Consider the following 21,736-nt stretch of genomic DNA (forward strand, 5'->3'; position numbering starts at 1 on the left):
AATCATAGAATAATTTCAGTTGGAAGGGACCTTTAAAGGTCATCCAGTCCAACTCAACCCTGCAATGAGCAGGGACATCTTCAACTAGACCAAGTTGCTCAGAGCCCCATCCAATCTGACTGTTTCCTTGGATGGGGCCTCTACCATCTACCACTTCTCTGGGCAACCAGTTCCAGTGTTTCAACATCCTCATTATAAAAATGTTATTCCTTATATCTAGACTGAATCCACCTCTTTTAGTTTGAAAACATTTCCTCTTGTCCTATTAAAACAGCTGTCCTTATCTTTCTTATAAGCCCCTTTAAGTACTCAAAGGCCACAGTAAGGTCTCCCCAGAGCCTTCTCCAGGCTAAACAGTCCCAATTTAACCAATTCTAGCTAATGGATAGTGAATAAGGGAGAAAAAGGAGTGATGAAAGTGGAAAAAAAGACTGAAAATAACAGGCAGTAACTTGCACAGGTGACCTCTGATACCAGGCTCAACTTACCAATTACAATCTGCAGCAAGCCCAGCACATTCATGTTGGTATGTTTAACAGTAAGGCAACAGTGTGCTGCAAAATTTTTTTGAGTACACAGAAGTCATCAACTATCAATTCCACTACACAGTCCACAGAACTTTTTATCATCTGAGACATTTGCATAGCACTAAATACAATAAATGCAGCTCTAAACAAAATTGATTACATGCATATGTAGAAAAGTTTAGAAGTTACAGGGGATCAAAGTTGGTTTGGTTTTTTTTCTATCCATGGACTTCAGCCTGTCCTACAGTGCTTGCAAAGGGCACATAAGATCTTCCCCCTTCCTTCTACACAAATCTTCCCATGGCAAGTCCCAAAACACATGACACTCCACACTCTGCTAAACCCTTCAGCACTAAAAGATGAATTCCATAGAATTTCTCTAATGCTCCTCTGGAGTGTCTTTATCCATCTGCTACTTCACCACAGATTGCTTTAGCTTTCTTTAAAAAATCCTGTCAGATGCTAATGACAACAAATTTTCTGTTCCTCTCTTGGTGCTCCCAAAAATTTTTTGGAGCTCTAGTTTAAAGAGATCACATGTGTGGGCCTTGGAGTGCAAAAGGGTTGGCAGTAGGTAATAAACTTTCTCTCTTGACACAGAAAATAACCCTCTGCTGGGGCTATAATTTACTGACACTAAGAGGTTTTATGGCACAAAGTTATAACCAGCTCTTCCCACACAGCTATTCCCACCCATTGCACTCATTAATCAGAAAGCTTTTTAAATGTTATCTAGTAGCAAGAATTAAGCAGTTGTCTCTCGCACATCATGTCCCTTAGCTTGCTCTTTCATTTCCTCTTTTTCAACATTATCACATTATGTTCCCTCTTCTTATTTGCTTTTCCTCTTTGCAAAGCTCTTTAAACAGCTGCAAAGGGGGAGGGACCACTATGCTCACGAAAATTCCACTTTGCAGAACGCTTCTGTCAGGTCCTACTGTCTGTCTCTTTCCAGGCATTTCATACCTCCAAGATTCAGGTTTGCTTTTACATCTCTTCCCTGTGCATCCCTGAAAACAGAGCCTATTGCCAGCTGTCTAAGCTGAAGAACAGTAATCCACCTCTCCTTGTTACTGCCAGGAGGAAAATGTACACCCTCGTTCTCTTTGTAGTGGGCTCCTTTTGTCTGAACGGTAAGTGACCTTTTCTTTCACATACAGTTTCAGAACAGTGAGAGCTTTTGGGGGTAGGAGGTAGGACAGTGACATGAGCTCGCAGACAATTTGTAACCATCACCTCAGGAGGTTGCTGACTTTAAGAGGATGTATAAAATTGATTATTTTAGTGTTGTTTTGAGCTTGTTTGATATCAGCAAATGCACTACGATGGATAGGGACAGACAGTTAAGTTGGATATAAAATTACATAACTGTAGGAGATGACAGTGATAATCACTAAATAATATCCCTTTAGATGCTCCCAGGATCATCTGTCATAGGAAAAGCAGATATTGTGCTGAAGGTGAAAAAATGAACCATGACGTGATCCATAAAATAAGACAGATCTCATCCCTCCACCATTATTTGCTCAAGTTCCTATATTTTGCAAAGTTCATACTTCCCAATTTTTTAAATTAGAATGTAAACAGTTTAAATTAAGTTGTCATATGTAAATATATGCTACAAAAAGCAAACGTACTTCAGGAACATTTCCTTCAGTCTGTCAGGATTTCTTGGATATGTTTTAGCCAACATGAACAGCCTGACAGCAGCATGAAATAGTGCATTTACCATGGGAGCTTCTTCCCATGGAGAGGCTCCACTGAAGTGTTCTGAGAGAAACTGGCTGAAATTGAACCAAGACAAGATCACACATTTCCCATTATCACATATTTCCCATTATTATCTCACACTTGTTTTGTTTCTTCAGTCTCTGAAAGGGAACTTTAAAAAACATCTGCTTTGTATCAAAAGAAGAGTGAAGGCCCACTTTAGATTTTTAAATTATACACTTCTAAACTCCTGAGTATTTCCTTTTTTATTTGCATTAATTGCAATGTAAAAATTAAAAGTCTTTAAAATACAATAAATTCACTGCTAGTTCCATTGGAAAAATAAGCATTCCAAATCAGCATGTGTTGTTCTAAAAGGTTATGAAAATCTTTTTGCTTGAGAGTATGTTGAGAATTAACAACATCATGAAGTAAATTCAGAGAAGATAACGGGACTGTTTCATTGCTGCTTCTCATTTGCTCTTTACTAATTACAGATGGGAATTTGGTATGTCACTTTTTGTGAGAGAGTAAAGAACTAAAATGATAACACATGCTCCAATGTTACTTCTAAACAAATACTATTTCAACGCTTATCACAATAACTAAATTAAGGGAAACACAGAAAATATGCCTTATGTTAAATTTTGAAATGTAGACAGTGATAACAGTGGACTTGCCTGTATCTCTCAGCATTGCTCCTTATTCTTTTCTGTGGAAATCACTCTTAACAAATTTGTCATTACACTGAAAACAAACAGCATAAGGCAGCATGTCTAGTTATTTCATTTTATGTATTTAAATTAGACTATGTAAAAAGGAAAGTCTCCACAGGGGAGTGAATGAAATCTGTGGTTTAGTTTCTTCTGCTGTGGAATTGGAAGCATCTTGGTGCAATTTTTTTTTAATGCTTATACTCCCACAGAGAAAACAAACTTACTGAGGAATGTGTACTGCAAGTTATGTGGCAATTGCTCTCTTTTTCAAGGAGCAGATGTGTAGCATGTTCAGTGAAGCTAAAATAATTCCCCCAGCTCAGGATCCAACCCGATGGGCTTTATTTATTACTGCTTTCCATACACAAAAATACTCCACCCCCAAATTAGGACTGCTTGATCATTGTTGTAAAAATCATTTGTCTAAAAGCATCAGTCTACCCTCTGCAACATCTCTGCTATTACTGATTACTGCTATTTGATAAAAAAACAGTTTGTGGGGGAAACTGCTCTTCATTTCTTCCAACTCTGAGAGGAAAAAGAGAAGTTTCAAAGGCCTGGCAACTGACACACAGTGCATGTAAAGATGAAACTGGATGCCTGGTAATTTTGTTCTCATTAGGTGCCATCTGATTTATATGCAGATTGTTAATGGAAAGTAGACTATAAAAATTATACAAGAATCACTCATTTTTCCCCAGTATTTACAGAGATTGGTTTTAACAAGTTTTAAGGCAGTGCAGGGCTGACATCTAGTGGTGTAAGATACAGGCTTCTGAGTGAGGTGACAGAGTGGCCCCTTTGAGCTTTATTTCTGATTATTAAGTTACGAAGGCTGGGATGGAATGGCAGTTTTTTAAAGGATCATCCCTAGTGAAGGAATGCCTTCACTAAGAACAGGTAATAATTTCTCAAAGCGATTCATTGTTGAATAAATACTTTTTATAATTAAAGTCATGGCTTGTCATTAATCTGCATAAAGTTTATAAAAGCACTTGGAACTCTGAGCTGTTCTCATCAGACATGCAGACCCCACAGTATGTTTCGATTTGCAGACCAGACGACTGTGATTGCTAAACATGGGTTTCAGAGTAAAAACTAATTACAAATCCAGAATTAGCTTTCTGCAAATATTCTGCAGTTCCGACTTCTTACTCCCTGTTTAGCAAATACTCTCTGTGCTGGAATATTCACAGACAAAGGTAGCAGCGCAGTGAAAATATAGTTAACAATTCAAACAAGAACTTACCATCTTTGCTAACAGCATTCAGTGACCACTAAATGAAACAAACCAACTGACAATTTATTTATATTAGAATTATAGCCATCTTATATATGCAACAGTGGGAATGTCTACTAAAAAAATACTACAAACAAACCCAACAGAAAACTCCACCAAACCACATAATAAAATAACTTCAACCAGGGTTCTCTCTTTAACTACCACAGGACTTCTAACCTATCCTTATAACCACAAAAAGATTCATTCCTAGAATGTGGCCCACTTCACAGTATCAAATTTAGCTTTTCCTTGATTGCTATACACAAAAAACCACCCCAGAATCTGAAGCTTAGCAAGACTCAGCACAGCTCTGGCTTGATAAGCTTTTGATTAGGCACCTTGCATTGAGAACAATAAATATCACACGGTATAGGGCTTTTATAATGACTTGCAGGGAGGTATAAAGCAAGTGTGAATCTAAAAACACACTGACCCAACAAACACAGATACATTCATCCTAATTTGTTTTCCCAAATGCCTTGGAAAGTATTTGAAAAGCCTATTCTGAAGAACAATGTTATATTCAGTAATTGTGAAAAAAATTGGGCTACCAGGCCACAGCACATCCTGGTCTTACAAGAATTAAATCAGGCCTGGTGTTTACCTCAACCTTTCCACAGAGCTTGAGTAAAAGTTGTTCTTAGATGTGAAGTCTCTGTTTGATAATCTTTCCTCTTACCTCACTCCACTTTCTCACTGGATCAGAAACAAGAAGGTCTTAGGGTAATTTTTTAACCTGAGCTGGATTCAGAAGAATTTCAGGTTTCAAGAGAGACTTGTTCAGCCTAGCAGCTTACAGCCCAGTTCACAAGGAAACTTGGCACCTTCCACAAACTTTGGCTGCTTATTTGATCCTGGCCTTTTGATGTCTGCCTTTCCCCAGATTTCATACATATGCTACAACATAAAAAAACCCCAGAATAAATTAATGCACCACAAATTTAAAATACTTGCATGGCCAATGTTTTTTTACTGTGTGGAACTGCTCTGGGAAGTAATGAAGCAAGTATGCTGTAAGGACACTACCCTCATTTCTGCAATATCTAGAGTTGAATTAGGTGAGCTGAATTAGGTGACTTTTTCTACAGAAGAATCATTCTATCAATTGCATTGGAACCTGCTTTCACTAACACTGTAATTTCATCAGCATCACAACACAGAACTGCCCGACACACAGCACAATGTCTCTGGGTCAGTTCTGTTGGCAGGATGTTACCGGGACCTTGCTCATCAGTATTATCAGGTGGTCAATAGTGGTTTGAAAAGTCCACTGGGATGACTTTAAAAAGCACACAAAGAACATGAGAACAGAATGAACTACCCTGGGGTTGTGCCAGAAGCTGTTCTGCTCCATAGGGAACGATCAGGCTTGTTTGATAGTAACCTGTAGATACTATATTTTGTAGTCACAATCCAGCTTTGGCAATCAAAGATTTACAGTATTTGTGCTAGGCCACAAATCAGGTTTTACTTCCACATAAAATAAGGCTAACATACTGCCTTAGGTTTTCAAATTTTGAAACAGAAACATCACTAGCTACCAGAGAGTCCTCAGTCATTAAAAAATCCTTTATGACGCCTACAGCTTATCCCCTGGTTTTCTCTACGTAAATCAGAGTCTTTAAAGTTGTATGTGTACCTGCAACTCTTTCTCCTACGGCACTAAAGAGAGAAGTCACAGCTGGACCCCCTGCCTTTGGATCATAGAATAATTCTTCACTTGCTATTAAGAGGGTGGTTTGCTCCCAGTTTCTGAGTGTAATCCCAAAAGTATCTATAAATTTTAGTTTCACATTTTATTGCAAAAAACCCCCAAAGGGTTCTGATTGATCTGCTTTCATCTGTGCTCTGTGAAAGACAGTCAACTTCAGCAGAGCAGATATTGGTGCAAGCAGCATATCCTCCTGTTCACACAAGCCTACAGTCTTTAGAAAATCAAAACCTGTCATTATTTCCCAAAGATGATCTGATGCACAGATATTCTGTGATCCCTACACCATGTCACTTTAGTCTCCCTTCCATAATCCTGTTTTGTGATGCTTTACAGGAAGCATGGCAGCAGATGCTGAAGAAAAACTAATGAACCACCTACTGAGTCCTGACAGATACAATAAGTTAATTCGACCAGCTGTCAACTCCTCCCAGCTGGTATCTATAGAACTGCAGGTTTCCCTGGCACAGCTCATCAGTGTGGTAAGTTAAAATTAGGCTATGCCTTTAAATTCAATACTACCTGCACAGCACTCTAAGTAAAAGTGATATTAGTATTGCTACATCTCTGTTTGTTGCTCATTTGTGTAATACTATTAATAGGCAGAGCCCATACATGCAATTTACTGGTTTTATACCTCACAATGGAGCTACAACAGGGAAATCAGTCTATGCCTAAGCATTGAAGGACAGGACCATATCTTCATCCGATAAAATTCCATCTAGCTAAAATTCAAAATCATTCCACTGATTTCAGTACAGCTACTCTAACTTACCCCAGGTCAGGACCTATCCTGGACTGTGCAGACCAGCAATGTGCACTCCATCCACCATCAGTGGAATGCTAATCCATTTTCTTCTGACGTGGTTCAATGGCCTGAAAATAAGCTACAAAGCCAGATTCAAATCACATGAAATATCAGGCATATCAACAAAGAACAGTGGAATGTTGTAAAGAAAAACACACATTAGTTCGGGCTGGAATAGGTTAACATAGTTAAAACAATCCTCATGTAAGCAACTCCTCATATTCAATAAAATTATTTCAATGGGTCTGAAAGACATTTTCACCCACAAGATTAGCATATGTTTGACAGTTATTCCAAGGTATAAACACATCATTGCTAGGAAAGGTTAACAACGGCAATGGGAACGAGAGCCAGCACGTAAGCAGGAATAATTTTCTCCACTGGGGCTTTCAAGTCTCTGCCTGGATGACAAAGAAGATACAGATGACTGCCTCCCTGTCAGATTTTGTGTAAGGGCTAGTGACTGGACTGCTGCAAACTTTTAGAGACATAAAGAATTTATGTTCTGAAATTCAAGAGGAAATGAGAGAGACTCTGATGGAACGAAAGGGAAACTGTACAAACAGTTGAGGTTTCATACACACATGCAGACTGCATATAATATATATAGATACACATGGATGTATATACATATACATACAGGATTTAATGCCATGTATACCAGATGACTCGAGTTCAAGTGCTCTCTCTCTCCTGGGGAACTCCACCTGGACACAGACATGCCTCCCTACGTCCTGCACTACCACCACGAGCACAGTTTCCCCCCTAGACTGCAGATTCTGGGCATAAAAAGGGAGATGTCTTGCCCTAGAGGCCCCAGTGATCAACAACCTAGAAAAGGTAGATGAATGGGCAGGGATTGAGAATAGCACAGCTCAGCCCCTATCCCTCTATAGCCTCACTCTTCAAGCAGAACACAAAATTAGGCCTCTTGTAGGCTCTAACAATCTTAAGCATCTTCAGGATCAGAGAATTAACTCATTTTCCCGCAGAAATACTCCTGACAGATCTTCTGCAGGGAGGTTTCTCTTCTGGACTGCGGTCCAGAGACAGTAGTTCATGAAGCAGAGCCTGCCAGCTGAAAGATTACATGGCAAACCTTACACCAACCTGACACAACCTCCTCTAGGCCTCCTTAATGGTCAAATGTCCCTTCTGTTTCAAATCAAAGGTGGAGAAGTGGGGTGGGGGGAGGAAATCAAGCTTGGCAAGAATCATACTCACTCTTCCCATAACTGTTCTTATTAAAAGGCATTAGGAATTCTACATTTATGGGATTACTATTTATCATCAGTATGTGTACAAGACTGGCCATCTTCCTCAGAGAAATGTCTGTCTTGAACTACACTAGACAAAATCATGTTCAAAAACCCACTGAATAAGTCTTATTACTGCAATAAAGTAAAACATTTTAGAGGCCAATTTTTGTCTCTGTTTTTCCCTGCAGAATGAACGGGAGCAGATCATGACTACAAACGTCTGGCTGAACCAGGTAACAAACCCACAGAGAAACGGCTCTCGCAAACCACAAATGCGACTGCTTTCACTCCATCAAATGATTGTTTTGTTAGTGCTGGTCAGGACACTCCCATCACTACTGTACAATTCTTCTCTTAGGAGTGGATTGATTATCGGCTGGCTTGGAAGCCCTCTGACTATGAAGGAATAAATAAGCTGAGAATACCTGCAAAACACATCTGGTTGCCAGACATTGTGCTTTACAATAAGTAAGTAAAATGGGTATAGTTTATGCAGACAGTGAACAAAATTTTAACCAAGGTACAAGCATCAGAAACAATGAAGTAGGTCTGGTAAAATTTTAAAACTGAATTTTGTATCTTTTAGATAGTTTCAAGTGTATCTGACTGGGCTACTGGGCTCAAAGATAGTTTTAGTAAAATCAGTGTTCTGGTTAAAGAAATTCTGGTAGAGCTGGAAGATGTCTGCAGTGTGAATGGTTACAGCAGAGGATCCATGACAAGGCTCACAACTGACACAGATTTATATGAAAATAGACTGTATGGAAAGAATGGATTGTAGGTATAACTGCAGTTGCAAGAAGACATCTGGAATCCTATCAGACATCTTAGGGTCTGAGATAAGAGTTTTGTCTCCTTCTCTCCCCACTCCTTTTTCTACCACAGACCCCAGGACATAAATCTGTTACAAAGTTCACATATACCATAACTCCAAGAGTTCATATTCATGCAGAAAGCCAAATTATATTCTATTTTCATAAAGCATTGAAAAAATCCATTATATGAATACATAATAAATCTGTCAACACTTGACCACATTGCTTTATAGTACTGAGAAAAATAAACTTGATGACAGATCATACCTCAGTTCCTCTTTCAAACAAATAAATGCTAACTGACAATTTTGTTTCGCTTTGGTTTAAGTCTCTGGCAAAACCTTGAAGTGGATGATAAACAGGGTTCTTTTGAAAAATTATCAAAATTTATACTTTTATGATACTTTGAAAACCAATGAATTCATGAACACATGATGATTTATGAACATATACAGATGGGAAGCTCAGGAAGTTTATATATAACTGAGTTAAGTCCTTGGAATCATACTACTGGAAATCAGATTTGATGCACCTTTAAAACTAGTGTATTAGTCACAAAATAATTCAGTCAGTGGATTAGGATGTACTCTGCCTGCTCTAAGCTTGTTCTGGTAAATTGTGCCTCTGCCCTCTGCTTCTTTTTGCTACTGGCCAAGTAATACCATTTAATGGTTTGTAAGAACAGAAATAGTTTCAAAAGGTTTCTTAAATGCACAGGAACAAGCCCCACCGTGTTGATTTCTATGTTAGTACAAAGCTTCAATTAAATTTTAGCTAAAGGACAGCTACATGTAATTTACTGCTGCTGGAGCAGAGTTTCACAGGCATCAGTCAGTTCAAGCTGCTCAGGAAAACACAAAGCAGATCCCCACGTGCACAGCTCTGTCTGTGGTCTGTGCAGAGGGCTCTGAGACTGCAGCCCAGCCTTTTCCCACAACTGAGACAGGGCAGCCAGCACTAGAACCCACATATTCCCAGCCCAGGAGTCTGCCCAGCACATGGTATTGCACGATGGCAAAGCTAACTCAGGGAGCACAGATATGTGAGAACTAAGATACAATTAATTTCTCAAAAAAATAGCTGTTTTATTGACAATGAACTAACAACCCCTATTAGTGGATGTAGCCACTCACTTCTCCATCTGGTTGTTTCACTGTCTGCATGAATTAGCTCCAAAGATCTCATCTCAGTGCCAGGGACTCATTGCTTCACCCAGGTGAACCCTTTCTAGAGCCAAACCTAACTGATTCAGGCACATGTGCCAAGCTTTAGATATTTGTAGCATTTCCCTGCTTAGAAAAAAAAATCACCCTTAGCACTGAAATAACTATTTTCCACTACGTCTTGTCAACAAACAAGAATACTACCTCAGGATACTTACTGGCTTAAACAGCCCCACCTTGTTTGACCAGAATATTGAGCAGGAGAAGATACTATTGACTGATAATGATCTTCTCCCTGAGTTAAAGGGCCCATCACAATGTAGAAGACTCCCTTGGTGGAAGCTCAGCAGTTGGAAGAGATACAAAGCCAAGATTATTTGTGGGCACTAAGAATGCTGTGGCTTGTCTGTTCTGGCTTTGTAATAAGTAAACATTAACTGGAGTGATGCAATAAATTATAACCAATATAATTACATTTCCTCTGCCTACACTCTCCCTGCATTTCTAACTAATGCTGCTCATCCTTATTTCCTTGTCCAAGTCATTTAGGAGTGTTGCTCTGTGCTCTTAGCAGTGGCTGTGTTCCAGATCAAAGGTACCTCCATTTTCACATGGGATGATCTCACTCTTGCTCAGCCTTCAGAGATGTAGTAAGCTTTAATTACTTGAGCAAACAGTTACAAAACACATTGATGAAACAGAGGTGTGTATTTGGTTTTTAATAATAATTTTATAAATTTTTTTCTCTAAGTATTGGACCAAAAATCAACTCTCTGACTGGGAGAAATGCATACATTGATCTCCCTATCAAGTCATAGTTCTCTACAACACGGATTTCAAAACAAAAATATTACTAAACTTTGATTCTTGGACCAACTGAGGCCCACAAGACCAAGAATATCAAACCTTTTCTGTTTTCAACTGTATTTTTCCTCCTAATATTTTATCACCTTCTCTCCCTTCTCTCCTCTCCTTAGTGCGGATGGCACATACGAAGTCTCACTGTACACAAATGCCATTGTAATGAACAATGGAAGCATTCGCTGGTTGCCACCAGCCATTTACAAGAGTGCCTGCAAGATTGAGGTGAAGCATTTCCCATTTGACCAACAAAACTGCACACTGAAGTTCCGATCCTGGACATATGACCACACAGAAATTGATATGGTGCTTAAGACTTCCATGGCAAGCATGGACGACTTCACGCCAAGTGGAGAGTGGGACATTGTAGCACTCCCAGGAAGAAGGACTGTAAATCCTCTGGACCCCAATTATGTTGATGTGACATACGATTTCATTATTAAAAGGAAACCACTTTTTTATACCATTAATCTTATCATTCCCTGTGTGCTAATTACATCCTTAGCCATCCTGGTATTCTACTTGCCTTCAGACTGTGGTGAAAAAATGACCTTATGCATATCTGTGTTGCTTGCCTTGACTGTGTTCTTGCTGCTGATCTCCAAAATTGTCCCTCCAACATCTCTAGATGTTCCACTGATTGGGAAGTATCTCATGTTTACAATGGTGCTGGTGACCTTCTCAATAGTTACCAGTGTCTGTGTGCTCAATGTCCACCACAGATCTCCAAGTACTCACACTATGCCCCCCTGGGTAAAGCTGGTTTTCCTTGAAAGACTCCCAGCCTATCTGTTCATGAAGCGCCCAGAAAATAATTCTCCCCGGCAGAAGCCGTGCAACTGCAAAAAGACAAAAGCAGAGAATCCTTGTATGGAGCCATCTGACTTCTACAAGAACTCTACCTATTTTTTGAATACAGCCTCTGCCAAAAGATATGATATGAAAGTCTCTGAGACACTTGACAATGTCAGCAGTCATCGAGATTTTAGGTTAAGAACAGGTGCGAAATTTTCTCCGGAAGTGCAAGAAGCAATTGATGGAGTCAGTTTTATAGCAGAGCACATGAAAAGCGATGACAACGACCAGAGTGTAAGTAAAACTGAGAAATCCCTGTCCTTCCAAACTTCATCTCCTGCCCTCCTCTGTAACATGCTATTCCTCAGAAAGCATATTTGACCTATTGTCAAATTTTAGAGAGATTCTAGGTATAGCTCATAAGAGGAAATAATTTATGCCATTAAAAGAACTTAATGAACAGCAATTTGGTAACTGCAAACACTCACCTGATAAATAACATGGCTATTTCTACAAAAGGAGTTTGCTGATTGCCCAGTAAGTCATGAAACACTCTAAAAAGCTTTGTTGTCACATTCAAGTGGTGATTGGCAGGGGAAGAAAACAATATTCAGTTCCAGGTTAGAAATAGAATATTTTTCACCACTGTGAATCAGTAAGACTGTGATTCGACCCATGGCCAGGCCAAGTTAACCAGAAACAATGTACCTGCAGCTCAAGCATTTATTTACCTAACTGAGCACAACAGGAGGATTTAGTAAAATTGGTAGAAAGCCTTTGCAGACAGCCTTTCTGGGCTAAGACAACTGTCTGTATATGGCAAACACGATGGGTAGGATTAAAAACCTCAGCAGAGCTGACACTTCTTTCATTTGAGTTAAACCAGATTAATTACTGGTTAGGAGAAGTACTTTATTTAAGCAGTGCTGCTGCTGCTCTATTCCCCCACCCTACTCACAGGCCACTAGCTAGCACAATTGAGCTGATATAAACACTCTGTGAATAATGCTTGGAAAACTCAGGGGTTTTTTTTAGACAAGCACTCACGGTTGGGAAAAATCATCCTCATACCTACCATTGTCCCCTCTCTAACCCACACCCCAGTGAGACTCCAGGTTCTCAATTCCTGTTGTGCTTCCCCTCCCTCAGCCAAGCAGATTAAATAAAGTCTGGTTTCTGATCTTGCAGAAGTCCCTAGAGGAGCATGCTGCTGAGTAGTTCATGTTTTCTATTAACTGAAATTACTGTCAATATAAATAAAGAAGTTCAGCTATTAACATTAGACATGAGCTTGTAAACACTGAAGCTGACTGAACAGAAGCCGACTTCATAGTGTAGGAAAAGGTCTTCTAATAGCTCAGAAATTCTTGCAGGAATGTGTTGCACACTAAATGATCTACAAAGCTTTAACTTGATAGTAAGAACAATTTTCAAGAGCATTTTATATATTTAAAATCCACTTAATGCTTTTCACATAGGGTCCTCTGATATTTTACATAATTTTTCTAGATTCATAACTTTATTCTCTGCTTCCTTCCCTCATCACAATGGTCTGATAACAACTGCTCATGTACATTTATATGGTCTGGCTGCAGAAGTATTCAATTCCCATTAGCAGTGGTGGGAATTAAAAGTGTGCACTGAAGGAAAAATATGTAATATTCTAATATCAGACATGATTCAACTGACAAGGATGATAAAGTCACTGATGTGAGGACATCCCATCTGTAACTAGAATCAATGAGAGAGGAAAAATTATTCCTGAGATGCAAATGAAAATTGATATATTTCCCCTTTACAATAATAGCCCAATTAGTCACTTCAGTCTGAGACAGAATCTAAGGCCATGACTTTTACAGACAACATATGCAAGGCAAAAAGGGATTTTAATAAAAGCAATAGTATTAATATGCATTAAACCCCATGAATAAGATGACTGCTGATAAGAAAAGAACTCTGAAGCTAACCTTAACAGCAGTAAACACCATCTATTTTTGCTCACTGAGATTAATAGCATTTACAAACTAAAATTAAAGAAAAATAATTCCCTAATTGGATTATACTGTGGGTCCTTTGGGGCTGGCACCACACCAGGCAGCCACACTCAGTATCTGATGTATCCAAGAATGCTAAAAAAGATTTACTGTATTTTTCTCCACTGCTCAGAAGGGTTGTAGGAAAAAAATCCCTTACCAAGCCTAAAGTCAGTTTATTCCCTGAACCTTGAGATTTGTTTCCTTTTATTTTCATAAACAGAAACTCAGCACTAGCACGAGGAAGACCAAAAGAATATGACAAATTGCTAATATCTTTAATTGGCTTTTTCTTCCAGGTCATTGAAGATTGGAAGTATGTTGCCATGGTAGTGGACAGGCTGTTTCTCTGGATATTTGTCCTTGTTTGTGTCCTGGGGACTGTTGGATTATTTCTGCAACCACTTTTTCAAAACCATACTGCTGCCATAAACCCTTAGTTGTTATTTAAAACTGTCAATACTTACACAGATATTTGGTCTCATTCTGGTCTCAGTTCCCCTCTGTTAAATCCACAGAGGTGCCAAGTGAGTTGCACTTACATCCCTTAGAGTACAGAAAAGGAAAATAGAACTTGACTTATTGGGATAGGAAAAAAAAGCAAAACAAACACAAAACTATTTTTTTTCCAGTGAGTCTAGTACTTCTGGTGATATCTTGCCCTTTTTTCAATTATTTGAAGTCTGAACATTACAGTGAAAGATTTTTACTGTACAAGGTGTCATCCTGGCATAATCATCATCTTATTTTTATTATTATTATTAATTTTACATATATTGCCTTAGGAAGAATATTTTCTTTCCTTAGAATACTACAATTTCCCTATTACAAAGTAAGTACTGCTGTGAAATTTATTTCCTTCAAATGCATCAAAACTATTTGTGTCTGATTTATAAAGAGCTTTGCAAGTGGGTTTGATACTTAAATCCAAACTGAGAAACAGAAACACTTCTGAGGTAACCTCTGAAAGGTTTGTCACCTCACCATCTCTGGTAGCTGATGGATCAACAAAGGCCAAATTAATGTATGATAACCAAACATGTATATAATACTCTGTTTGATGATGAAATATAAATAAAACATTAAATTTTCCTTTATATAGATTCAGTCCTCACATTTCCTGCAAGTTTAACAGCTCATGTAGTTGGGGCACAAACACACTTTAATGAGTCTAAGGCTAAGAGTACAGGAAAGCAGTGGGAGAAGACAACGGTGAAAGGCAGCAAGAATGAGAAGACACCTGAGAACACACAGACCTGCATGTTTTTCTGGGGAGATTTTAATGTGGATTTAAGTATAACCCACAACAAATCAGCTAGGGAAGCACGTAGAGTCTTAAAGTCTTTGGCAAAGGACAGATTGAGGCCCTAGACCTCTGTCACAGGACAATCCCACCACAGTTTGTTCCACATAACCTGCAAAAAGAGAAGTGGGCCCCTGGCACTTTTCGAGTTAAACCAGTCTCAGTTTTTCCTTAGGGTGCTGTCAGGACATACAACAATTGTACCACCATTAGTAAGTACAACTAATGTTGGTGAACAAACTGTTAAAATCCACTGCTACTTGCGAAAGGGATTTGAGGCTCACCTGTCCCTGGGGAATTAGTTGACACCTAAATCTGTGTTCTTCAACAAGCCACAGCTGAAGACAGTTCCAGCTCTAGTTACCTTCATCAAGACCAAGCTACATTTCCACCTAGATTGCCATTCCCCAGGCAGGCCCAGGTAAATACATAGATTTAGATGTGCCAAAACATCTGCATCCACACCTTTTCAGTTGTTCAGAGTAGCTACAGGACTGCATTCACTCCCTCCCAGCCTGTGGCTGAACTCCCCTGCACCAGTGGCACACACACCCATCCCTGAGTCATGGGAGGGCTCCCTGAGGGCCTGAGCACTTCAGCAGGGCCTGGTGCCCAGCAGTGTGGGAAGGAGATGGGGGAAAAGTATCACAAATGGGGTAGGTGAGGCTGTCTTCAGCCCCATGTTAGAAGAAGGAAGGGTTGTGACACTGTCATCCTCCCTTCCATTCCCCTTCCTCTAAGCACTGTAACTGTGTCCCTCAGAAAGGGCAGGGAGGTGATGGATACCTGTAGGACTGGTCCACTGATGCAGGTACACCCTGGGATCACCATATCCTCCTTTCACAGAGAGGGCAGCCCCCTGGCCATCTCCCCAAATATTAACTACTCTGGACACTCCCATGGTGACCAGTGGGTGGTGTAAAGTTTAGGTGGGTCAAACGGGCTTTCCCCACCTTAAATGTTTCCTTCTCCCTTTCAGACCCAGAGAGCAGAGCTACTCTGCAGGCAACTGAAACAACAGCTGTGAGGTGAGATGGGGGCACAGACAGGCCCTGGCAGCAGAGGAGTGCCTTCCCCATGCAGGGAGATGCTGCTGTATGTTAGGTTCTATCCCAACCACAGGTGCACACACTGCCCCAGCTGCTGAACAGCTCTTTCTGCTTACAGAGAAGGCACAGGGAAGCCAGAGCATCTGCCAGCGCTGCGCAGGCAGTGTAAAAGTGAAGCCCCTTTAAATATCAAAATAACCCAGAACAGGGAATCTGAAAGAGGCAATGCAGACTTAAAAACTGTGAGAGCTGCTGCACACTCCTTCAGGGCAGGAGGGACAGGGACTCACCCAGCCAAGGATGCAGCAAGGCAGCTGCAGTCCCCGTGACTGACACGGGCCTGTGCAGAGCAGAGACCCCTCTTTACTGTTTTCGCCCAACATCAACAGGACTTAGGGCTCTGTCCCCCTCTTACCCTCATTACTCTTCCACCCTTCTCCTTCTTATCCTTCCCCTCACTGCCTGAATGCGACCGTAATGAGGCCTCAGGTGCTCCCGTCTCAGACTTGGCCTTATCTTTATGAGCAGTAAAGACTGATAACGCTTGGCTCTGTAACTGCAGCCTTCAGCTGAATTATCCTCAGCATGGACAAAAGTTTTAGAAAGGATTTGGCAGCTCAGCTAGCAGCTAACACAGAGTACAGGCAGATGAAGGCCTCAGACTTGACAAACCCAGAAAAAGCTTTCAAGAGGCACATCACTGGCCCCAGGGAGATCCCTGCAGAACCAGAGCTCCTCATCCAGGAAATGGTGGGTTCTGGTGCTTTCCATACAGTGTGGCGGCCTTATTCCTTTTTTAATCTTGAGTGAAACAATATACTCTTTCCTTGTTATGTTCTTGGAAACTACCACTGTATCTTTAACATTTCCAGAAATAATTTAATCCATAGCAAACTTCAGAATGAAAAATTTCACCCAAAGTCCTAAAATTCTGAAAAATCTGACCTCCTAAAACTGCACTTTCCAAGTGGCAAATGCTATTTTTGCCTAACCCTCAGCAGCTCCACCTACATAATACATAGAACTGCTCCCAGTTTCACCTGTCAAAGAATTACAAGGTTTTCTGCTTTGATTTTTTGGGCAAATTTTTAAAACTAAAAGACTAGAGAAAAGGAATTATCAAAAATGTCGTCTTCCAGGCAAACATGAATATGACAATGTCCCAGCTCATTGAACAAAATAAACTTCAACAATTCTACTTTTCAGGGGTTTTACCATAATGCTTTCCATTAAAACAAAAAAGTGGATATTCAAAATGTATTTTACACTAAAATTGTTTTTCAGTGGTAGCATGCAACCAGTCTTTGCTTCCCTACCAGTGAGGAAAAGCCTCTGTTTGGTCTCTCTCCATTCCGTACCATTACAAAACTCTTTAATCCGGACCCATCTTGCCTTCCATCAGAACACATAGAAATGCCAACACCACCACTCACATGCACCACCTGCACCCAGCTGAGTTTACTGGGGACTGTTTCTGCACCCCTGCAGCCACAGCAAATTGGGAACAACTGGGAGCATCAATACCCCAGACAAAGATGGGAAAATTTTCTTTTCTTCATCTCCTGAGTTGATTAAGATTTGATCTTAACAAATCTTAACAAAGTGAAACCCCTCTAATAGCAGCGTGTTTATTAAAGAACAAAGGCTGCATATTTTGTTACTGCAGATCTTCTTGGGTAGATCAGCTTCTCCCTACCCATATAAATTCTTCTTCTGTGTAGTTCTGCAGTGCAGTCATGGTGACGTGTTCTCATCACATCACCCTCTCTAGCCATAAAAATAATCCTACCACAATTCTGAGCTGATTTCACCAGGAGATCCAGTATGGGATGTTAGAAACAAAATATCTGTGCCATACAAACACGACTTAAAATTTCAGTAACCAAGCAAATTAAGCTAAAATACCTATATCTCTTGATGCTATGGCTCTCTGCTTCCTCTGCAGATCAGATGTTTCCAAATTATTCAGGTTAAGCATTGACTTCTGGGGAACACAGATTATGATCTGATCTTTGAAGCTTGAACTCATTTCTAGTTGGGATTAAAAAGAAAAAACAAAATTCTCAGTTATAATGCTGCTTATAGCAAGGAGACAGAAAGGGAAAACATTTAGTCTCAATGCCCTGGAAATGCAAAACCAAAAGTATCCACAAAGGGTTAAGCTAAAAGACCAAGCAGCCAAGTTCTCTGGAAAAAGAAGAAATAAAATCAAATGGACAGTAAAGCCTATTTCCTCCAAGCTAATAGAATTACAGAAATTATCATAAGAGCATGTGTCTGGGGACAAAGTGAATGATGCTCTGAGAAACAGGGCTAACAGGATAAACAAGCTCTGTGCCAAGAACTGAACCCAGTCTGATGCTCTTTCTCCCACTGCTACCTCTTAACACAGTACCATAGGGGGTCAGTGCTTATCCTTCCCTAAGGGCAGGCAATGAAGCACCTATTGGTGCTGTCCTACAGGGCTTCCTTCTCATCTGTTCTAAAAATGAGGGTAGATTCCCATATTTTTCTCTCCCTCCTTCCTCCTTTTACACAGATGTGTGCAACGACCACTGCATGAGCTTGCAACACCTGGTCCTTCCAGATGGGGAGGGGAGTGCAAAAGGTGACATGTAAGTTAACAAGGAAGCCTGGGACATGCCTCACTTTGCAAATCATGATTTTATGATTGAATTTCAAACAACTCCTCCTTCTTTCCAGTGTCCTTCCCCATGAACAATTAGGTTTTGTGGGATCATGTTGGGATCCTGTGCTCATATTCCCCTTCTCAAATGTCACCTTTCTAATCTACAAAAGTAGGAATGGTCCAAAGACAGTTATTCTCAAGGGTTTGGTCAAGTTTGATTACCATTCAAAGCCCCAGATTCTTGCCAGATCCCAGCTGCTATGTTTACCACTCTGGGCTCAGATCCCACCAACAGTTGTACATGCCTTTAATTACTCCTTGGGAATAGCACATCCTTTTTACATGGTCAAGCACCCAGCACACGCTCTTGCAAGATGAGACACAAGCAGGAAAAAAGCCTCAACATTAACAGCATAATTGGAAATTCAGGTCCCATGATCTCAGTTCACTGCTAAATCAAGCATCCCTAATGTCAATAGTCATTTCAGTACAATTCAATTACAAGATTTGTATTAATTAAACTTCCCCTAGTAGATTGGCATGAGCTTCTGATAGATAAGAATACTGTATAGCAGCTGGCTGGAAAACTCTTCAGCATTGTCAGATTACCAGGCTCATTTATGCACCATTTTAAGGAATCTTGCCTACGATCTGTGCCAGAAGACTGCTCTTTGCCTACAATAACATCTGTTTTTCCTGCACTTTATTTGCCATTTCCAAAGCTCTGACAGCCTGGGTAGCTTGAAAGGGGGCAGCACAGCAAACCTAATGGGATCTCAGTGCGCAGAGCTGTGCTCAGGGTCCTGCCGACTGCTGCTTGCAGGCATTTCACGCATCGGAGGAGCACAGCTCGCCCCGCTCCCTGTGTTCGTACAGTCCTGGCAGTGAAGCTCATCCTCAACAGCCCCTGTCCACAGGCAGTAATTCATAAGACCATGGAGAGCCTGAACACTCTCCTTCTAACTGCTGCTGTTTGCTTTCTCTGTCAAGGTGAGTGATCCTTAATTTGTTATTCTTTGATGGTGAAGGGAGGGTTGAAAAGGGGAGCAGGAGATAGCTTTGGTGCAAATTATTTTTAAGAAGTGCAGAAGCACTCTCCAGCCTAAGGGGCAAATGGACAGAATCGTGGTACAGCTCTTTCTGTTACATAGTTTGTTGTTCAGTGGGTTTTTTTTTAAGTTTATCCTTGCAAAGTAGTTAGGTAGTCCTGATTAAAGATACCAAACAGGACACATAAAGCCATTTTAACATGGAGAAAAAGCACCTTATACATAAAGGTGTGGTTTCATATACAGCAGAGAAGACAAAAAAGTGACAATATTAAAGAGCTTTAAGTATGTGCTGCAAACAGCATGTCTTCTCTCTGCAGATATGGAAAGCACGAGATATTTAAATGAAAAACCACATAAATGCACTTCTCTAGAGACAGTGGATGCTAGATTTAATTAGAGTGCTGGTGACATGTAAAAAGGCTGGCAATTTGGGATTGACTATAATAGTGTTAACATCTAGATTTAAAATTATTTATCTAAAAGATTGAAGGGTATTTATTCCAGGAAATCTCAATCTATGAGGTAGAAGATATCAACAAATAGTACAAGCAAGACTGGCAGTTAAAAATGTTCATTTTTTAGTTAGCAAGCCAGCTTGAATGATTTCACTAATCTGAAAACAAAATTGCACTCCAAGGGAACAAGAGAAGGCACAAGGGGTAAAAACCAATCAAACAACACCAAACCAAAGACCTTTTAGCTGAACAGTTTCACATGAGGGGAACCCTCTTGTCTTAGGGAGAGGTGAGGTCTCACAGATTCGAAAGCAACACCTGCTTGGTGCAATCTGTCACCTGCAGATACTTCTGCCTCCCCCCTCTTTCTCTACTAAAAAACAACTGGCAAAAAATAAACATGTCCTTGCAAATATTCATATTTCCATTTCAAAGGAACTGTAGAATATGTTCAACAGACTTCAGTTTGTGACTTTGCCAAATTTGCATAGTGCTATCCATTAATGACAAAACCTTTTTTGGTTTTTCAGTTGGAATTCATGAGGATGTGTAGTTCCGAAGAGAGTTTGAGATAGCTCTCTAAAAATAAAAAGGCCACTGGCTTCTAATAGTGTCAGGATGGTTATTGCCTAGTTTGATAGTAAAACAGTAGTGTAAAATACAAGCTCTCACAGCTCATCCTGAAACAGGTGAAGTACCTTGTTAAGAATTTCAGCTTGCAGCTTTTTTGTTGGCCACAGAGTACGATGAACTGCACTTATGACTGGCAAAAGGACAATAGGAATCTACTATAAATAAAAACTACTTAGAATAATAAAGGGGTAGTTAGCACATTTCTTTGAGTGTGCTGAAAAGTCTGTGAATGTAACAGTTAATCAAATTTTAATCTTTTTTCTTTTTTTATATTTTAAGAAGCAGGCTGTTATCCTCACCGTAATCATGCAGTCATGACTCAGACTAGAAAGCAGACTTCTCATTTCCTGGGACTCTTCCTAATGCAAGGCGTTCTGACCCCTTACCAGAGGCCTGGTCTGTTGGGTTATACTTTCCCTTTCCTCTGTTCCACAGCCCTGTGGCCTTGCCAGGTCTGGGGGATTGGGACTGTGAGGGAAAACGGTTTTTGCAGCCCTAGTTCTTCAGTAATTCCCCAAAACTATTTTTTTAACTCACTTTGCAGACGTGTGTTAGGAAACCTCTGTCATAGCATTACCTTTCACTGCTTTTCTTCTCGCAGCCCAAGCGAATGTCCCCCATGGCACACTACTCCCCGCTTAGGTGAGGCTGGGGCTCTGCCCAGCGCACAGGGATGCTGGGCAGTCAGTTCAGTAGCGGGGCGGCCCTGCCCCTCCCGGGGCTGGCCCGGCGCTCACCCCGTGCCCTCCGCAGGCTGCGGCGGCTCCGAGGCCGAGCACCGGCTCTACGCGGCCCTCTTCGAGAGCTACAACCAGTTCGTGCGCCCCGTCAAGAACGTCTCGGACCCCGTCATCATCCAGTTCGAGGTGTCCATGTCGCAGCTGGTGAAGGTGGTGAGTACAGCCCCGCCCGCCGCCCGCGCGCGGGCGGGCCAA

The 21,736-nt window shown here is 40.6% G+C and overlaps 2 protein-coding genes across 2 annotated transcripts in view; both read left to right on the forward strand.

The window, feature by feature from the left end:
• Positions 1-1,392: 1,392 nt before the first annotated feature.
• Positions 1,393-14,777, forward strand: CHRNB4 (cholinergic receptor nicotinic beta 4 subunit; the record flags this gene model as incomplete). Its single annotated transcript, XM_008641957.2, has 6 exons — positions 1,393-1,660; positions 6,283-6,428; positions 8,202-8,246; positions 8,372-8,481; positions 10,969-11,941; positions 13,980-14,777. Coding segments are annotated over 6 exons (1,683 nt in total), but the record flags the coding sequence as incomplete, so codon positions are not given.
• A 4,456-nt stretch (positions 14,778-19,233) lies between these two features.
• The window catches only part of CHRNA3 (cholinergic receptor nicotinic alpha 3 subunit), an 8,681-nt gene continuing 6,178 nt past the window's right edge, over positions 19,234-21,736 (forward strand). The window contains 2 exon segments of the mRNA XM_008641959.2: positions 19,234-19,651; positions 21,555-21,694. Of these exon segments, the coding sequence (XP_008640181.1) occupies positions 19,597-19,651; positions 21,555-21,694 (195 nt within the window). The 5' untranslated portion in view covers positions 19,234-19,596.

Source organism: Corvus brachyrhynchos, unplaced genomic scaffold, assembly GCF_000691975.1.
Source record: "Corvus brachyrhynchos isolate BGI_N302 unplaced genomic scaffold, ASM69197v1 scaffold309, whole genome shotgun sequence".
NCBI lineage: Eukaryota > Metazoa > Chordata > Aves > Passeriformes > Corvidae > Corvus > Corvus brachyrhynchos.